The 21,171-nt window shown below is 40.0% G+C and overlaps 1 protein-coding gene across 4 annotated transcripts in view; it reads left to right on the top strand.

The window, feature by feature from the left end:
* The window catches only part of LOC139461807 (serine/threonine-protein kinase BRSK2-like), a 169,107-nt gene that overhangs the window by 129,856 nt on the left and 18,080 nt on the right, over positions 1-21,171 (top strand). For all 4 annotated transcript variants that reach the window (XM_071243283.1, XM_071243282.1, XM_071243281.1 and 1 more), the window contains exons 6-12: positions 6,505-6,538; positions 7,994-8,062; positions 8,894-9,040; positions 11,681-11,715; positions 14,098-14,149; positions 18,493-18,605; positions 20,800-20,900. In XM_071243283.1, the coding sequence (XP_071099384.1) occupies positions 6,505-6,538; positions 7,994-8,062; positions 8,894-9,040; positions 11,681-11,715; positions 14,098-14,149; positions 18,493-18,605; positions 20,800-20,900 (551 nt within the window). The remainder of the gene's footprint in view (positions 1-6,504; positions 6,539-7,993; positions 8,063-8,893; positions 9,041-11,680; positions 11,716-14,097; positions 14,150-18,492; positions 18,606-20,799; positions 20,901-21,171) is intronic.

The following is a 21,171-nucleotide window of genomic DNA, read 5'->3' as shown; positions in this document are numbered from 1 at the left end:
TTGGATCTTGGAATAATATCGGGCTTTGTGGTGGCCTTGTGATTAAAGTGGTTGCTCCTCTTGCCAAAGGTCCGAGTTCAATTCCCCTCGTGGGTAGAATGTGTGAAGCCCATTTCTGGTGTCCCCTGCTGAGGTATTGCTGGAATATTGCTAAAGGCGGTGTTAAGCCTCACTCACTCTCACTCACTCACACTCACTCACTCACTCACTCACTCACTCACTCACTCACTGAGCCGGGAATTCAGTGGTCATTCTGAATGTGCATGTAAAGAATTAAAACTGACACAACCTCAGGTCATTATTCCACATTATAGAGAAATTATGTGCAAACCATAACTTGGTTCAAGTCAGAGAAATCAGTCAAATCTGTTGATTCCGGAAGTAGACATTCTTGCTCCAAGGCTGTACTGAAAGAAAAGTCCATGGATGTTTAGTAATTATATTCTCCTAATAGGCAAGTCTAGATATGTGGACAATACTCCAGTCTCTTTTGGGACAATCTGTTCTTGTTTAAACTAATAATTATTGCCTTAGAGACTTGTGCAGGTTTAAGACATCAGATAGGAAACCCTCTCCGTGGAGTCTAACCAGATATACAAGCTACACTCCAGCAAGTGGAGCCAATTGCTCCACACCAGCAAGTGGAACCAGTTCACACAGGCTTTGAATTTTCTCTTCCTACAATCCTAGATACCTGATAGTTTGGTTGAGAAGTTATCAAGAGAAAGCCTTGCATGAACTGCCCGTGTGATGTCAGATAAGATTAACTTCAGGTTAACGTTGGTGTTGGAGTTTGGTGAAGATAAGCAGACAGGGCATACGTCATCGCTGTGTAACTCAGAGTGGCTTGAGTAGACATATAGACAACCCTGGGTGTGATCTTGCTGTTTGAATGATTAGGTCTTCTAAGATGGCGTTATTATCCCCCGCCAGGAAGTGGAAGGGGGATATAGCAATGGGTGCTGTCCATCCATCCTCCCATCCTTCTTCCCGTCCGTACGTCACGTTTCATTTCCAGAGCAGAACTCAAAAACCATGAGAGATATCTTAACCAAACATGGCACATCGATAGGTCTAGTTATGAACTGGTGCCTTTTGATAGCTCAAGGGGGGGGTGGGTCACAGGCACGGGTGGCCCAGTCGTCTAAGGCACTGCTGCTATTCGCTGTGCAGAGTTGCATCCCTTGGGCACGCCAGAAACCTATGATTGTGGGTTCAAATCCCGGTTCGCCCCGATTATATTTCTAGGTTTTTCAGCACCATACCTGTGCTCGTGGGTTTCACCGAAGTGGTAAACGTCTGAGACCTGCATTACTTCAGGCTTTCCTCCCACATTACGAGGGGTGTTCATTAAAGATTTCCCCTGACCCACTTCCGATAGACCTAGTGGAATGAAACTTGGCATAGGTATTAGTCTTTTCCACATAGGAACCACCAAGAGTTACACACTCCTACCATCGTTTTATGCAACTATGGAGACCTCGCTTGTAAAAACCCTCATTTTGCGTCTCAAACCAGGACTTGACTTCAGAAATCAGTGTTTCATCATCTGTGAAACGTTTTCCCTTCAAAAATGACTTCATGGTTGCAAAGAGGTGGAAGTCAGATGGTGCAAGGTCAGGAGAGTAAGGAGGATGTGGAAGGATTTCATAGCCACATGACCTCGCTTCTGTCTATGCAACATGAGAGCTGTGTACTGGACCATTGTCGTAAAGGAGACGGACACCCTTGGTCAGTATGCCACGCCTCTTAAGCTTGATAGCGTCCCCCAATTTCCGCAGCAGTGAAGCATAATAAGCTCCTGTAATTGTGGTACCCTTTGCCAAGAAATCCATCATCACTACTCCGTGCTGGTCCCAAAACACCATGAGCATGACCTTGCCTGCAGAGGGTTGGACACGTGCCTTCTTTGGGGGTGGTGACTCCATATGCTTCCATTGCATCGACTGAACTTTAGTCTCAGGATCATAGTGATGGACCCATGTTTCATCCTGTGTGATAAGTCTGTCAAAAAAGTTTGCCTGGTTTTTTTGGCACATGTCCAAAAGATCCTTTGAGCAATTGACTCATTCCTGCTTTTGGAAAGGTGTGAGCAACCTGGGAATCCATCGTGCTGACACCTTATGCATGATCAAATTGTCATGGATGATTTTTTCCACAGACCCTACACTGATCTTGACATCTTGTGCTAACTGGCGAACAGTTATACGTCGGTCTGCCAAAATGGTGATCTCCACTTGATGGATCATCATCAATGGCTGAATGGGGGCAACCAGGAATGGCAGCTGTTTCCACAGATGTCCAACCACACTTGAACTGGCGATGCCAGTGTTTAACAACGTCATATGATGGGGCATCTTCCCCATAAGTTGCTTTCATTTCATCGAAAGTTTCTTTTGGTGTGCGACCTTTCAAATATAAAAACCTTATCACTGCTCGGTATTCTACTGGCTCCATTGTCACACCCTACTCGATCATAACACCTGTAAAAGTGGTAAGATTAATAGTTCGGTGCTGCAAATTCAGACATAACCCATAGATACATGTATCATTACACATGTTAAATTTTAACCAAATATGATAACCCTAAGTGGTTTAGGGGAAATCTTTAATGAACTCGTAAGCTGACACGCCGTGATATAACTGGAATACTGTTAAAAGCGGCGTTAATCCCAACTCACTCACTCTCTGATAACTTTTGATTTTTTTCACATTTAGTTTTTGAGTTTCGAAGGCAATTACTTTGTCTTTGACTGAAAATGGCTGTAGTTCTTGTTTCTAGAGCGGATCTTGAAAACCTTACAATATTTCAACATGTCATATTGGTGGGGGATATAAGTATTTAATGCTTATTTAAGATCGGGAATCAGGTTACGCAAAATATGTGTTTAGTGGTCAATGCTAATCCCCGACAGTATTTCTGTTTCTGCTCGGTATTTCTCCAGGTCAGAGCCCCTTTTTGAATGATATTCTGAATCTTTCAAGAAATGTCCTGATATACATGATGTCATGGTGTTCTATCTTCAGCTTGTTATGTTTCATATTTTCTGTAGATGGTAGGTCTTGTATGCTTTGTAAATGTCATCAGCTATTTTGAGACTTCATGGAAGTTGTGTGAGTTATGACTCATTAGAGATGTCATGGTTTCTGTCACGTTTTGGAATAGCAAATAGAAGGTCATACAGAGAGTCTTCATAAAGTTGACAATCAATATGTCAAGTACAATCTGCAGCCTTTCCATTGCCAGAGGAAATTCTTCATCACATGATACTGATCAATAGTAGCTATTGGTGGCTCCATCTGATCAATAGTAGCTATTGGTGGCACCACCTGATCAATAGTAGCTATTGGTGGCACCACCTGATCAATAGTAGCTATTGGTGGCACCATCTGATCAATAGTAGCTATTTGTGGCTCCATCCGATCAATAGTAGCTATTTGTGGCACCATCTCATCAATAGTAGCTATTGGTTGCTCCATCTGATCAATAGTAGCTATTAGTGGCACCATCTGATCAATAGTAGCTATTGATGGTACCATCTGATCAGCTGCTATTGGTGGCTCCATCTGATCAATAGTAGCTATTAGTGGCACCATCTGATCAATAGTAGCTATTTGTGGCTCCATCTGATCAATAGTAGCTATTTGTGGCACCATCTGATCAATAGTAGCTATTAGTGGCACCATCTGATCAATAGTAGCTATTAGTGGCACCATCTGATCAATAGTAGCTATTTGTGGCTCCATCTGATCAATAGTAGCTATTAGTGGCACTATCTGATCAGCAGCTATTAGTGGCACCATCTGATCAGCAGCTATTGGTGGTGTCATCTGATCAGCAGCTATTGGTGGTGTCATCTGATCAGCAGCTATTGGTGGTACCATCTGAACAGCAGCTATTGGTGGTGCCATCTGATCAATAGTAGCTATTGGTGGCTCCATCTGATCAATAGTAGCTATTGGTGGCTCCATCTGATCAGCAGCTATTGATGGCACCACCTGATCAATAGCTACTATTGGTGGCACCGCCTGATCAATAGTAGCTATTGGTGGCACCGCCTGATCAATAGCAGCTATTGATGGCATCATCTGATCAATAGAAGCTATTGGTGGCACCATCTGATCAATAGTAGCTAACGGTAGCACCATCTGATCAGAGTGGTATGCATATGGCAACACCAGCGATATATCAACTCATTGTGGCCCCGCCTGAACAATGAGTATAGTATGTTTTTTCATAGTGTTATCTAAGGGAGACAACTGTTGTTGATGTTGCCCATACCCTTCTTTTGATTTGTATCTTTGTGTCCAGAAATAATTTTTCGAATCTTTAGCTGAATTCCTAATAGTTGTCAGATAATATCCATTGGGCAAGAGAACTTGTTATGATTTACAACGTGCATGCATGATAACAGTTAAAACTGGTTGCAGACGAAACGTTATGGATTCCGATAAATGAGGCTCATGTGTCCTGGAGATTAAGAAGCCGAGGGTTGGAGAGAGAAGTGAACAACGTAGCAAAAACCGAGTGCAACAGATATGGATTGAACTGAGATTCCAGATGATTTGACACCCATGATAAATATGAATGATGTTGTTTGTTTTTATGATGTATGTGGCTATTGGATGTAGTGTTATATATGGAATGCAGTCTGTGCCAAAGACTTCTGAGTTCACCAGACCAAACTTGGCCCTTAGCATCATTTTCAGTAGATTTTCATATTATTATATGGACTATTATATCATATTATTATGTTGACTATTATATCATATTATTATATGGACTTGTATATCATATCCATAACTGGGATAATATTTCATGTTATTAAACGGGCAATTATTTCATATTATTATATGGACTATTATTTCATATTATTATAGGGACTATTATTTCATATTATTATAAGGACTATTATTTCATATCATATGGACTATTATTTCACATTATTATACGGACTATTATTTCATATTATTATATGGACTATTATTTCATATAATTATATGGACTATTATTTTCATATTATCATATGGACCATTGTTTCATATTATTATAGGGACTATTATTTCATATTATTATATGGACCATTGTTTCATATTATTATATGGACTATTATTTCATATTATTATAGGGACTATTATTTCATATTATTATAGGGACTATTATTTCATATTATTATATGGACTATTATTTCATATTATTATAGGGACTATTATTTCATATTATTATAGGGACTATTATATCATATTATTATAGGGACTATTACTTCATATTATTATATGGACTATTACTTCATATTATTATAGGGACTAGTATTCCATATCATTATACAGACTATTATATCAGCTGAGACTGATCTGAATGTTACTTTAGACACATGGTTAAAGTCCCACACTGGGAATGAGACCTGGTTTGAGACATCAGATAGAAGACAAATTGAACACATCAATAATTGATGCAGGAGACAAAGACCATGTGTAGAGAGTCCAGGCTTCCCTACAAGGTGTTAAAGTGGGACTACAATGTCTGTCTTACCATAGGTGGCATTCCAGTGCAGGTGCACCAGGGTGTATTTTCGTTTCTTGGTGTTTCCTTTCTCTGGTATATCCAGATATTGATCAGTAATTAGGCCTGGACTGGTAGATGCTGACGCCGTCCGTCCCTGTGTCCAGTAGAAATAGGGTCTACCTCTTAAGCATTATCTGACTCTACAGTCCCTGAGACATGACTATGGCCTATACTTGCCCCAGTCCATTGTCTCCAAGCCCAAGACTACTCCCTGTACTAGCCCTAGACTAGCCCTAGACTAGCCCTTGACTAGCCCTATACTAGCCCTAGACTAGCCCTTGACTAGCCCTTGACTAGCCCTAGACTAGCCCTAGACTAGCCCTATACTAGCCCTTGACTAGCCCTAGACTAGCCTTAGACTAGCCAAGACTAGTACAAGTTCCCAGCCCTAGACTAGCCCAAGACTAGCTCAAGTTCCCAGCCCAAGTTCCCAGCCCAAGTTCCCAGCCCAAGTTCCCAGCCCTAGACTAGCCCAAGACTAGTCCAAGTTCCCAGCCCTGGACTAGCCCAAGACTAGTACAAATTCCCAGCCCTAGACTAGCCCAAGACTAGTCCAAGTTCCCAGCCCTAGACTAGCCCAAGACTAGTACAAGTTCCCAGCCCTAGACTAGCCCAAGACTAGTCCAAGTTCCCAGCCCTAGGCTAACCCAAGACTAGTCCAAGTTCCCAGCCCTAGACTAACCCAAGACTATTCCAAGTTCCTAGCCGTAGACTAACCAGAGACTAGTCCAAGTTCCCAGCCCAAGGCTACCCCAAGACTAGTCTAATTTCCAAGCCCAAGTTCGATCCTACCAAGAGTCTGAGGCTGATGTGGAAGAAGTCAATCCATAGGCCCCTGGTCCGCAAAGCGATCTTAGCTCACAGCTGCTGCTGCTACTCCCCTACTTAAACAGTCAGTGACATATGTGTAATCCTCTTGTCTGAATTGTCCATCACAGATCTCCGCACTATGCCTGTCCAGAGGTTATACGGGTAAGAGGTTGTCATGGGCAACGCATGGTTGACAGTTGTCATGGCAACGCATGGTTGATATTGTCTTTTTCATGTACAGTTTTGTTGACAGTTCATTTCAATTAGAGCACAGTTTAACTATTTGTGTGTGGTCACTCAATGCATGGCACAGGTTTAGGGTTAGAAACATACATCAAGTTTGAATGCATGACACTTTTTTGTGTGGATAGCAGCTTCTTCTTTTTTCTATTCTTACAAAGAATGAATGAAGTTGCTATTCATAAAAAAGTGTCATGAATTCATGTTCTCCTAACTTGTAAATACCTATCAAAGAATACATCAAGTTTATTCTGGAGAAAAACATTTTGATGAGTTACCTATAGATTTAACAGTGCTAAACTAAATTTTGGAACTGAATGAGTAGCATTAGCTGTTTCAGAGGTTGTTGTTGTAATTTGAAACCTCTGATTGACCAATCTAAATCAAGTAATTTCTTTTTTCTTGTGGAATCGCATGTACATAAATAATATATTCATATGTATTTATGTTATGGAAAGAATAATTTTTCAATTGATATTCAAAGTTTCTTCGATTTAAAAGTGTTTCTGTTAAATCAGTTTGCAGAGGCATTGTTTTGTATGACTGTTATTGTTTCTAACCCAGGTCCTGTCGCTACTGAAGTTGTTTGTTCAACTGTTTGAGGATGTTGTTTCTGCTGTCGCATGATCTGCACCTCATGTATTTTTAGTGCAGTAATTTCCATGTTTTGTTTGTTTAAGTGACTGTTGTTAGTGTAAGTAGATGGCGTTTTATCTAATTTTGTTTTGAAATGTCTTACACTTAGCTTTGGATTTGTTTTTTCGTATCTGCAGATTTGTTTGATTTCATCCGAATTAATTAATGTGTGTCAAGTTTCTGTTGTTTTTGTGCACAATCTTTTGGTATGTTTGGTTACAACATGTAGGGGCGGTCGGGTAGCCTAGTGGTTAAAGCGTTCGCTCGTCACGCCAAAGATCCGGGTTCGAATCCCGACATGGGTACAATGTGTGAAGCCGATTTCTGGTGTCCCCCGCTGTGATATTGCTGGAATATTGCTAAAAGCGGCGTAAAACCATACTCACTCACTACACCATGCAATTACTGATACAAATAACAGGGGCACATCCATTTATGTGTTTAAATGTTGTTTAAACCTTTTTTAGCCAGTGAGACAGAATTAAAAATAAATAGAAACCATTAAGTTTCCTGTGAATAATAGTTTTTGTATTTGAAACTCAGTTCTGAGTAAGTCTTTTTTTAAGCCTGCCCAAAGAGTTGATTATTTTACGTAGGCATTTAATTGATTGAATTTGAGCAAGGTATATAGAGAATCTTTGTAAATGTTTATTTTTTTAGGCATTTAGCATGCATATAGAGTTGTATTAGTGTCCTGTTAATATGTCATGATTGATTCATCACTGAACTTAATGTTTTCAGGGTGAAAAATATGATGGTAGAAAAGCTGACGTGTGGAGCTGTGGAGTGATATTATATGCTCTACTAGTGGTGAGGATATTAGTATTATTTATGATATTCCTAGAAAGTTGTGAAGATAATAGTGTGATATATTATATGTTCTTCTCCTGATAAGGATAATCGTGTAAAATTAACATCTTCAGCTAGTTGTCAAGATAATAGTATGATTTAAAATATGTAACTTCTTCAGCTAGTTGTCATGATAATAGTTTGATTTATTATATGTTCTTCTGATAATTATCATGTTATAATATTTATCATCTTCAGCTAGTTGTCAAGATAATAGTATGATATATTACATGGCCTTCATATGAGGATAATAGTATAACATTTAACATCTTCAGCTAATTGTCAAGATAATAGTATGATACATTATATCATCTTCTGATGAGGATAATATCATAACATGTAACATTTTCAGCTAGTTGTCAAGATAATAGTATGATATATTATATGTTATGCTAGTTTGATCGTAAAAGTTTGACACATAATCTTCTCAACTAGGTTTGTAGATAATAAATTATTTTTATGTTTATTTAAATACATATTTTATGTAATAAATGGTTTTATATATACTCTGGAATGTAACTTTGAAAGAAATGTTTTTTCCATTTTTACAATCCAACATGTCAATGATAAAAATCTAAGTTTCCTACTTGTGTTTGTCTGTCCCAAATTGCAGTGTTGATGAAAGCTCACAGTTAGTGTTGCCTATTATTTAAAATTCATTACTTTCTATTAACACTGAAAATGCATCTTGACAGATAAATATCTTTTGAGAGGGGGAAATGTTTTAAGGAGGTCAATCTGTTTTTTTGTCTGTGATATTCAGCTGGCAAGTTGTTTACTTTATATTTGCAGGGTGCTCTGCCATTCGATGATGACAACCTCCGTCAATTATTAGAAAAAGTAAAAAAAGGCGTGTTTCACATTCCACACTTTGTACCTCCTGATTGTCAAAACTTGCTGCGAGGCATGATAGAGGTCGACCCAGAGAAACGCCTACATGTAAGTAGACCACAATTTTCTATGCAAAGTTGCATCCCTTAAGCATGACAGAAAGCTATGGTTGTCCCAAATTTTGGATTATGTTAAAGTTTCAAGATTAGTCAGCACGATACCCGTGGTAAGGGTTAAAAAAAGAGGCAAGTTGGACCCAGATGTCTAAGGAGCCATAATTCTCTTTGAAGAGTTGCCTCCCTTTGTTGTACCAGGGTACTGTGAATGTGAGTTTGAACCCCAGATTATGTTTTTTCGGCACCATACTCATGCGTGAGGTATTTTGTTCCCAAGTGGTAAAAAGCGAGGACTTCCACTATTTCATGACATGCTGTGAGAGATTGGTTGCCAAAGGGCCATTTAATGCACAGATGTTTACTGTGACCTGATTGTTAAACCCAATGACATGGAAAGTCCGTGCTCACTCTATTAACCACTAGTTTACCTTTGCCAATTCAGATCACATGGTAGCTCCGTCTGAAAATATACTTATTAAAGAAATCTTTAAGACAATGTACAAATTCTTTTTTTGACCACTTTAGAAAGGATATTTAGATACTTTAACTTTTAGAAACAGAATGTGATATTCTGTCATAGTGTATTTATTCACTTTGTTTCCTAGGTGATATCTGTGCAGTGAAATTGCATCACAATGCTTTGCAGACCATTGTGACATCATCGGTTACCATGACATCACTAATCAAGTGAAGCTAGATAGCTGTACTTTTTTACAATTGACTCCCAAGACACTGCTTATTACTGTGTACAAACTGAATAAGTTGGAAGAATGATTTTGGGTATAAATAAATAAAATCAGACCCTTGTGTCTTTGGATACCAAATATATCAACACTTATTAATAAATGTTTAAAACTCCTTGAAAAGCCTCGGAATTTTTAACTTTTATTGTCTCATGTTTATATATTTGCTATGACAGAACACTCTGATGAGATTCTCTAGTTGTAAAACAGATTCCAGATAATGTGGAACAGGTTGCTAGAGCAGCTAGAACAGCTGTAGAAACTGTAGGTGCTAGAACAGCTGGAACAGCTGTAGAAACTGTAGGTGCTAGAACAGCTGTAGAAACTGTAGGTGCTAGAACAGCTGTAGAAACTGTAGGTGCTATAACAGCTGTAGAAACTGTAGGTGCTAGAACAGCTGTAGAAACTGTAGGTGCTGGAACAGCTGTAGAAACTGTAGGTGCTAGAACAGCTGTAGAAACTGTAGGTGCTGGAACAGCTGTAGAAACTGTAAGTGCTAGAACAGCTGGAACAGCTGTAGAAACTGTAGGTGCTGGAACAGCTGTAGAAACTGTAGGTGCTAGAACAGCTGGAACAGCTGTAGAAACTGTAGGTGCTGGAACAGCTGTAGAAACTGTAGGTGCTAGAACAGCTGCTGGAACAGCTGTAGAAACTGTAGGTGCTGGAACAGCTGTAGAAACTGTAGTTGCTAGAACAGCTGTAGAAACTGTAGGTGCTAGAACAGCTGTAGAAACTGTAGGTGCTAGAACAGCTGTAGAAACTGTAGGTGCTAAAACAGCTGTAGAAACTGTAGGTGCTGGAACAGCTGTAGAAACTGTAGGTGCTAGAACAGCTGGAACAGCTGTAGAAACTGTAGGTGCTGGAACAGCTGTAGAAACTGTAGGTGCTAGAACAGCTGGAACAGCTGTAGAAACTGTAGGTGCTGGAACAGCTGTAGAAACTGTAGGTGCTGGAACAGCTGTAGAAACTGTAGGTGCTAGAACAGCTGTAGAAACTGTAGGTGCTAGAACAGCTGTAGAAACTGTAGGTGCTAGAACAGCTGTAGAAACTGTAGGTGCTAGAACAGCTGTAGAAACTGTAGGTGCTAAAACAGCTGGAACAGCTGTAGAAACTGTAGGTGCTGGAACAGCTGTAGAAACTGTAGGTGCTAGAACAGCTGTAGAAACTGTAGGTGCAGGAACAGCTGTAGAAACTGTAGGTGCTAGAACAGCTGTAGAAACTGTAGGTGCTGGAACAGCTGTAGAAACTGTAGGTGCTAGAACAGCTGTAGAAACTGTAGGTGCTAGAACAGCTGTAGAAACTGAAGGTGCTAGAACAGCTGTAGAAACTGAAGGTGCTAGAACAGCTGTAGAAACTGTAGGTGCTGGAACAGCTGTAGAAACTAGGTGCTAGAACAGCTGTAGAAACTGTAGGTGCTAGAACAGCTGTAGAAACTGTAGGTGCTAGAACAGCTGTAGAAACTGTAGGTGCTAGAACAGCTGTAGAAACTGTAGGTGCTAGAACAGCTGTAGAAACTGTAGGTGCTAGAACAGCTGTAGAAACTGAAGGTGCTGGAACAGCTGTAGAAACTGAAGGTGCTAGAACAGCTGTAGAAACTGTAGGTGCTAGAACAGCTGGAACAGCTGTAGAAACTGTAGGTGCTAGAACAGCTGTAGAAACTGTAGGTGCTAGAACAGCTGTAGAAACTGTAGGTGCTAGAACAGCTGTACTAAACATTTTTAGTCCACTAGTTCTTATAATAATAACATAAAGCTAAACCCTTCAAAATGACAAAATTTCTACTAGTCCTCATGATACCCTAACTATTGTGCAGTTTGGCAAGGACTACAGGACTAGTGCCAATTTCTATCGCTGTAGAATCTGTTTATCATTGTGCTGTTTGTTCACAGCTTGAAGATGTCATGCGACACCCCTGGGCAATTGCGTGAGTACACAGCAACGAGACTCCACACCATCACAAACTGACCCGTGAAGATGCGGGGTAGAATAGGTCTTCACCAACCCATACTTGCCGTAAAAGGCGACTATGTTTGTCGTAAGAGGCAAATAACAGAATCGGGTGGTCAGGCTCGCTGACTTGGTTGATGCATGTCATCATATCCCAATCACTAGATTGTCTTGTCCAGACTCAACTATTTACAGACCGCCGTGATATAGCTGGAATATGTGCAGCATTAAACAACAAACAAACAAACAGTTTTCATGTTGTCCCCTAATGGCAAATTCTTTTCCACGAAAAATCTTGTGGCGATTCTTCGTACCAATTTACGAGGATCAGGTGTTCATCATGTGACAGGCTGTGATCGTCTACATGTGACCCAATGGTCTGGATTGTTGCTCATGCTATCAACCACTGGCTTGCCTGGCACACTCGTTTACACATGGCTGTGATATAGCTGGAATATTGCTGACTGGCGTACCACAACATTCACATCCTCAGTATTGCAAGAAAAATGTTTGTGTTTACACAAATTTAGCCAACGTTAATGTGTAATACAGGAAAGTTATTTGGGATATTAATTTGTATTTTGTACTTGAGGCTCCAGATATCTTCCATACTTTGATCGTGTGAGTAATGGCATATTTATGTCAAGTTTTCGTCTAGTTGATAGCATATTTCGACGACAATATTCCTTTGGCTGAAAAAGCACTAATGAATTCCTCAAAGCAATGCTTGAATCTCAGATCAATATTTTGCATCAACAGCAATATATACCAAGGCCATTTCCAGTGTTCCAAAGTAGAAGTAGTGATACATTTCTTACATGTTTTGACACCAGATTATGTGAAAAAGTAATAGTTATGGATGAACAAATACTGATTTCCATTTAGAAATTTAAACTTTGTGCTTAGATTCCAATCAATGCTAAATTTTGGGGATAAATGCAAAATGTAGAGTCATCATTTGGGGATAAATTTAAATCAAGTCTCAAGAAAAACAAAATCAATGTTTATGGCTCCAAGAAATTAGCAATGCTTCAAGCTGGCTTGACATTTTTAGAGATTAGTCGGAACTTGAAGATAACTTGACACACGCTCTTGTTTGGGGTGGAATAACTTGACACGCTCTTGTTTGGGGGGGAATAACATGACACATTCTTGTTTGGGGGAAATAACTTGACACGTTCTTGTTTGGGGTGGAATAACTTGACACACGCTCTTGTTTGGGGGGGAATAACGTGACACGCCCTTGTTTGGGGGGGAATATCTTGACACGTTCTTGTTTGAGGGAAATAACTTGACACACGTTCTCGTTTGGGGTGGAATAACTCGACACACGCTCTGGTTTGGGGGGGAATAACGTGACACGTTCTTGTTTGGGGGAATGACTTGACACACGCTCTTGTTTGGGGAGGAATAACATGACACATTCTTGTTTAGGGGAATGACTTGACACACGCTCTTGTTTGGGGAGGAATAACATGACACGTTCTTGTTTGGGGGAATGACTTGACACACGCTCTTGTTTGGGGGGGGGAATAACATGACACGTTCTTGTTTGGGGGAATAATTTCACAAATGTTTTTCTTTTAGGGGTATAACTTGACACATGTTTTTCTTTTAGGGGAATAACTTGACACTTGTTTTTCTTTTGGGGAATAACTTGACAAATATTCTTGTTTTAGCGGAACAAAACAGGAAGTTGAGGTAGAATTACCCATGACTCAAGTAGTTCAGGTATTTGCCACCAGAGGGAGCCGTGCTCTCCCTCTCTGTGTGTCCTTGCAGCTGTGGGTGTTATGGGTAGATGTCACAATTGTCCACGTTGGTACTGTCCATCCTTGTAACCGTGCAAATTTGGGATTTGTTTTAGTTAAAAATCCTGCCTTTTGTGGCTTCATAAAATGAGTGGAGAAATTAATATGCTATGAACTTTAAATGGATTTCATGACAAATTGAGAAAGAGAATTCTAAAAATGAAATTTGCTCGAAAGAATATTCAGTATTTTCCCCAGTATTTCCAGTTTTTAAACATACATTGATACCAAATTCAAAGCTTTTGGGGGTCTTTCCATTCATAACAGTGAATTTTAATTTTAAAAAAGGTTCAATAAAATTTTGGACATTATGGTTTTAATCATACTTTATGGTATGAAGACTAGCCAATAGAATGTTAGTACGTTGGTAGTAGTATTAGGAATTCTGGCTTGAAAGACGACAGTTGGACAGAGGCGGTAGTCTGCATATTTGCACAGTTACAAGGCGTGTGATCTCGCTGCTGGGAAGACCTGATGGTGTTGTATTATCCAGTGGTGGTTGTACTTTGGTTGTATGTCTCATGTTGTACTTTGTTTCCTTTTTCTAGGGAGACATTGGGGCATATAGAGTTAGAATTACCTGTCACACAAGTAGTCCAGGTGATGCGACGACTCGTACTTCACACCACCTCCGTCTGTCTGTCTGCATGTCTGGCCATCGGTTTCTTCATCTGCATGTCTGTCTCTCTGTCTACATGTCTGCATGTCTGTCTGGGACTGCATGTCTGTCTCTCTGTCTGCATGTCTGTCTGTGTGTCCGTCAGCTACATGTCCTGTCAGAACAGATGTCCTTGACTCGAGAGACAAACACCAGATTTTAATCTCATACAAACCCTACCATAACATATCAACTGGAAAATTACAGCCGATGAGATGTCAGTATTGAAATTCCCAAATCAGCAAGCTGGTCTATTTTTAGCTCACCTGGTTTAAAAGATTTTCCTCTTGACCGTCAGAGTCCATGACTTCCATAAACATTTTACGCTTTCAACTTCTCCGAAATGGCTTGAGGATTGAGCTGAAAATTTTTGTTGATGTGACTTAACTGTGTGATTTTGAAGTCCTCATGCACTATTTATGCAAGAAATGTTTTAATACCAATCCTGACAGCAACTTTTGCTAAATGGCTGTGTTTGATCACTGGCCACACTATAGGCTGTTGATGTCAGCAATTATTATGAGTATAATCAAACTATACGGGGGGTGCCTATTTGATTTTTCCCAAATTAGTTTTTTTGCCCTTAAGAGATTTTGTTTTCGAGGTTTGGAGTTTCAATTCAATGATGAGAATAATTGATGACAAATCAGACAATTAAACCATTAAGAAAGTCCAACAGAGCTAAATTGTCTCAAATCAGACCTTTTGCACAATTAAGAAAATTAAACAGAGCTAAACTCTCTCCAATCAGACCTTTTGAACAATTAAGAAAATTAAACAGAGCTAAAGTGTCTGAAATCAGTCAGTTTGTGGAGCAGGGTGGTGGGACTGTGTTGTGAAGGAGAGTCGAGGATATCTGTAACATGATACAATGTGTTCACCCTTCTGTCCATAATCCTGCCTACTTGAAATAATAATAACTGCACTTGCATAGTGGATCTTCCATGTATTCATTGATGCATCTCAATTTGCTCTTGATGATCGATGCATGACACACCTACCAATGTATCAAATGGAAGCACAAATTCTGCGTCGACTTTCAAAAAGTAATAATTGCAATAGCCTGGCTTGATGACTACAGGAGCTAGCGTTTCTTTACTACCTATCATGAAATTATATCAAATCTCATTGCATTACCCTGTGAGATTTAGGATGACCAGGTTCTGCAAGAGCCTCTCAGCTGGGCCTGAAACAGCCACATTTTGAACATGTGTATCGCATTGTGTCTCTAACTTACTGATCTGTATCGATACATGAAGTAGAGGTTTTGCGACACCTCTAATATGGATTGATACATGAGGTAGACGTTTTGCGACACCTCTACTGTGTATCGATACATAAGGTATTCATTTTGTGAAACCCCTTATATTTATCGATACAAAAGGTAGACATATTGGGATACCTATAGTATGTAGTGATACGTAACAAAGACGTATTGCAACACCTTTAATAATAATCAACACATAAGGTAGAAGTATCACTACACCTCTGATATGTATTGATACGTAACGTAAACGTATATTGCAACATCTCTAATATTTATCGCTACATAAGGTAGACATATTGGGACACCTCTAGTATGAAGCGATACGTAACATAGACGTATTGCGATGCCTTTAATAATTATCGACACTTAAGGTAGACATATCACTACACTTCTGATATGTATCAACACATAAGGTAGACATATCACTCCACCGCTAGTATTCCCAACACATAAGGTAGACGTATCGCGACACTTCTTATATGTATCGATACATAAGGTAGACATATCGCAACACTTCTAATATGTATCGATACATAAGGTAGACATATCGCAACACTTCTAATATGCATCAATACATAAGGTAGACATTTTGCTACACCTCTAGTATTCACTATACATAAGACAGGCGTATCGCGACACTTCTAATATGTATCGATACATAAGGTAGACATTTTGCTACATCTCTAGTATTCACTATACGTAAGACAGGCATATCGCGACACTTCTGGTATTCACTATACGTAAGATAGGCGTATTGCGACACCTGTAGTATTCACTATACGTAAGACCGTCATATCGCGACATCTCTAGTATTCACTATATGTAAGACAGGCGTATTGCGACACCTGTAGTATTCACTATACGTAAGACAGCCATATCGCGACACTTCTAGTTTTCACTATACGTAAGACAAGCATATCGCGACATCTCCACTATTCACTATACGTAAGACAGGCATATCGCGACACCTCTAGTATTCATTATACATAAGATAGGCATATCGCGACACCTCTAGTATTCACTATACGTAAGACAGGCTTATCACGACACCTCTAGTATTCACTATACATAAGACAGGCATATCGCGACACCTCTAGTATTCACTACACATAAGACAGTCATATCGCGACACCTCTAGTATTCACTATACGTAAGACAGGCATATCGCGACACCTCTAGTATTCACTATACGTAAGACAGGCGTATCACGACACTTCTAATATTTATCGATACATAAGGTAGACATTTTGATACACCTCTAGTATTCACTATATGTAAGACAGGCGTATTGCGACACCTCTAGTATTCACTGTATGTAAGACAGGCATATCGCGACACCTCCACTATTCACTATACGTAAGACAGGCATATCGTGACACCTCTAGTATTCACTATAGGTCAGACAGGCGTATCACGACACTTCTAATATGTATCAATACATAAGGTAGACATTTTGCTACACCTCTAGTATTCACTACACATAAGACGGGCGTATCGCGACACTTCTAATATGTATCGATACATAAGGTAGACATTTTGCTACACCTCTAGTATTCACTATATGTAAGACAGGCGTATCGCGACACCTCCGGTATGTATCCACACATAAGGCATGTGTCTCTCATTTCACCTCTGCATTACGTCCCACTCACCTCCCACTGCCTCCCAGTTAGTCATGCCTGTACGAGGTATACCTGTACTATCTTCCCGGCAACTCTCTAACCATGCCACCTCTCTCCATTCCAGTACTCAAACAATTCTCATCACAATGCTACCAATATGGCTGTATTCTTAGGCGTTATTTAATTATTTTGTTTATGGATTTTTCTACCCCAAAACGAGTGGTCTAAATAATAAATTAAATTAAATCTTTAAGGTGATTTTTTTTTTTAATTGATTGATCTCTTAGTAGTATTTTCTGTCATGTGAATTAAAAATGTAAAAAAATTAAACAAAAGAATTTTTATTTTTTTTGAAATATGAAGTCAAAGAGTTACTTCCCCTTTTCTTGACAGGTTCTCAAAATTTTTATCCTTTCCACAATTGTGAAAATAGGGTCGCATGATCCATGAACAAAGTTTTTATTAAGAAACGCCTTAGTTCCATAGATAGAAAAATGTATGTTATATACTTAGCTTATAAGGTCACCATGACCTCTTTTGATTTGTATGGCCACTGGCATGTACATGGCGAATGAGATCAATCCTGTCAACATGAACGCTATACATCATCTGACACTTACGTGCATCATGGCCGTCACCATGGAAACCACTTCTTGCATGCACTGTGCTTGCATGTGTGTCATGTTCATTTCAGGATTGGCACATTTAATCATTTCACCGTTGAATCCTATTGGTGGAGGGAACATGGGTGGCCCAGTTATCTGAGGCCTGTGCAGAGTTGCCTCCCTTGGGCACCTGTTTCAGATCCCAGTTTGTCTCAGTTTTGTTTCAAGGTTTGTCAGCAGCATCCCCATGCTCCTGGGTTTTGACGTGGTATATCTGAAATACTGTTCAAAGCGATGTTAAGCCAATCCACTCACTCCTATTGCGAGAAAGCCAGGTGTTTCACAATCGCCACCTATGTGTGTGAGTCGAGGTGTGAATATATGATTGTGTTCCTGATTTGTGCCATCACCAAGTTGTATTAACAATGGCAGTCCTACTCTATATCCCCCGTGGAGATAAGAGGTAGGCATTGTCCCCAGAAACCTATGCTGGTCATAAGAGGCGACTTAATGGATCGCTGGTCAAGCTCGGTGACTTGGTTGAATGTGTGTCATCGTACCCGACAGTGTTGATCGTTGCTCACAATAACAATCACCGATTATCTGGTCCAGATTAATTAGTTAAGGCCCCGTCATATAGCTGGAATATTGCTGAGTGTGCGTTAAGCAAAAAAGAAATAAAAACATGCTCAATACTCCATAATACTTCAGTCATCATGACAAGACGTGTTGTAAGTTTGTGACACGGGTGAGTGACGTGCAATTCAACAGAGACCTCTGCTGTGTTTCAGACCTCCGTTATACCCACAGTAGAAGACCTTGACCCAGATGTGCTTTCAACAATGAACTCTCTACAATGTTTTAAAGATAAAGACAAACTTGTAGAAGAACTCATGAGTATAAAGTAAGTGCTGCTGTCTCAACTGTTTACCGTATATGACCGTAGGTAAGCCGATGTCATGCTTAAGCCAAGGTATTAACTGTTTCCCAATGGCATATCTGGTACAAAAGCCGCACCACCTACCGTATTCCACGTAATAAGCGCCCACGGCGATATTTGCTAATATATTGGCTAGTGAACAATCTCAATTAGCACCCTTCCAATTGATTAATGTACACAAGACTTATTTATTTGTGTATAATATGCACTCGTATGTTATATGCACCCTTAATTATGGGCAATTAAATCCTGGAAAAATATATCTGTCATATATAAACATTTCAGGCTGTCAGCATAAACTACGAAATTTACAATCTTTCAACTCAAAATAATATTCTAATAAGAGCCCCCTATTTCTATTTTTGAGAGCGCCCTGGGTGCTTATTACGTCGAATACAGTAACTACCTCGAGGACTTGAAAGGCAAAGGATTAGGTCCATGTTATGTTGTCAGTGTTGAGATGTAATAGTATAGTGCAGATATGTCGATGTGTTGGAAGGTAGGTTACATATACCGGATCTGACTCCTAATGTGTTATCTATATTCATGAAGCTGTTACATAAACATTCCAATGTCAAGGGCTTACCCAGCCATTACACTCTTTGTAGATCAACAGTAATGGGTTTGGTTTTATGCTGCTTTTAGCAATATTCCAGCACTATCACCAGATATTGGCTTCACACATTACCCATGTGGGGAATTGAACCCAGGTCTTTGGTGTGCCGAGTGAACGCTTTAACCACTTGGCTACCCCACCACCCAAGATCAGCAGTAGGGACTGAGGGCGTGCTGTAAGAGTTGAAACATGGTCCATGGACAGAACATCCAGGGAAATTCAGGCCTGGATCCCATGCCTGCCTTACAAGTCCACTGATCTGTCCGTCAGAAGGTGTGACCTGGCTGACCATGTCACGCCCTGACAGTGTTGATGGTTGCTCATGCTATCAACCAGTAGTGTGCTGGCTGCCATGATATACCTGGTGACTTCAGTGTAAGAACACAACAGATAGAAGGTGTTATATTGCTCATTGCTGTTTCAGACATAACACGGAGAAGGTGTTATATTGCCCATTGCTGTTTCAGACATAACACGGAGAAGGTGTTATATTGCCTATTGCTGTTTCAGACATAACACGGAGAAGGTGTTATATTCCCCATTACTGTTTCAGACATAACACGGAGAAGATGTTATATTCCCCATTACTGTTTCAGACATAACACGGAGAACGTGTTATATTGCCCATTGCTATTTCAGACATAACACGGAGAAGGTGTTATATTGCCCATTAATGTTTCAGACGTAACACGGAGAAGGTGTTATATTGCCCATTGCTGTTTCAGACATAACATGGAGAAGGTGGTATATTCCCCGTTACTGTTTCAGACATAACACGGAGAAGGTGTTATATTCCCCATTACTGTTTCAGACATAACACGGAGAAGATGTTATATTCCCCATTACTGTTTCAGACATAACCCGGAGAAGGTGTTATATTCCCCATTACTGTTTCAGACATAACACGGAGAACGTGTTATATTGCCCATTGCTATTTCAGACATAACACGGAGAAGGTGTTAAATTGCCCATTAATGTTTCAGACGTAACACGGAGAAGGTGTTATATTGCCCATTGCTGTTTCAGACATAACATGGAGAAGGTGGTATATTCCCCGTTACTGTTTCAGACATAACACGGAGAAGGTGTTATATTCCCCATTACTGTTTCAGACATAACACGGAGAAGATGTTATATTCCCCATTACTGTTTCAGACATAACACGGAGAAGGTGTTATATTCCCCATTACTGTTTCAGACATAACACGGAGAACGTGTTATATTGCCCATTGCTATTTCAGACATAACACGGAGAAGGTGTTATATTGCCCATTAATGTTTCAGACATAACACGGAGAAGGTGTTATATTGCCCATTGCTGTTTCAGACATAACATGGAGAAGGTGGTATATTCCCCGTTACTGTTTCAGACATAACACGGAGAAGGTGTTATATTCCCCATTACTGTTTCAGACATAACACGGAGAAGATGTTATATTCCCCATTACTGTTTCAGACATAACACGGAGAAGGTGTTATATTGCCCATTTCTGTTTCAGACATAACACAGAGAAAGTGTTATATTGCCCATTGCTGTTTCAGACATAACACGGAGAAGGTGGTATATTTCTTGCTGCTGGACCGAAAACTCAGGAATCCTAGTGTAGAAGACGATGTGGAGATTAGGAGTAGGTCGGAATCAGGTGAGTCAACTCGGACACCGACAAAGGTCTGCATGGTAGACCAGGGTGGCTGATCTGTAGTAGACAGGAGTAGAATGGGTAGCTGATCTGTAGTGGACAGGAGTAGATTGGGTAGCTGATCTGTAGTAGACAGTAGAAGATCTGTAGTCGACGGGGGTAGCTGATCTGTAGTGGACAGGAGTAGATTGGGTAGCTGATCTGTAGTAGACAGGGGTAGCTGATCTGTAGTGGACAGTAGAAGATTGGGTAGCTGATCTGTAGTGGACAGGAG

The sequence above is a fragment of the Haliotis cracherodii genome, unplaced genomic scaffold, assembly GCF_022045235.1.
Source record: "Haliotis cracherodii isolate W230 unplaced genomic scaffold, xgHalCrac1.p SCAF_15, whole genome shotgun sequence".
Taxonomy (NCBI): Eukaryota; Metazoa; Mollusca; class Gastropoda; order Lepetellida; family Haliotidae; genus Haliotis; species Haliotis cracherodii.
The sequence above is the reverse complement of the archived record's forward strand: the minus strand, read 5'-3'. Positions and strand labels throughout refer to the sequence as shown.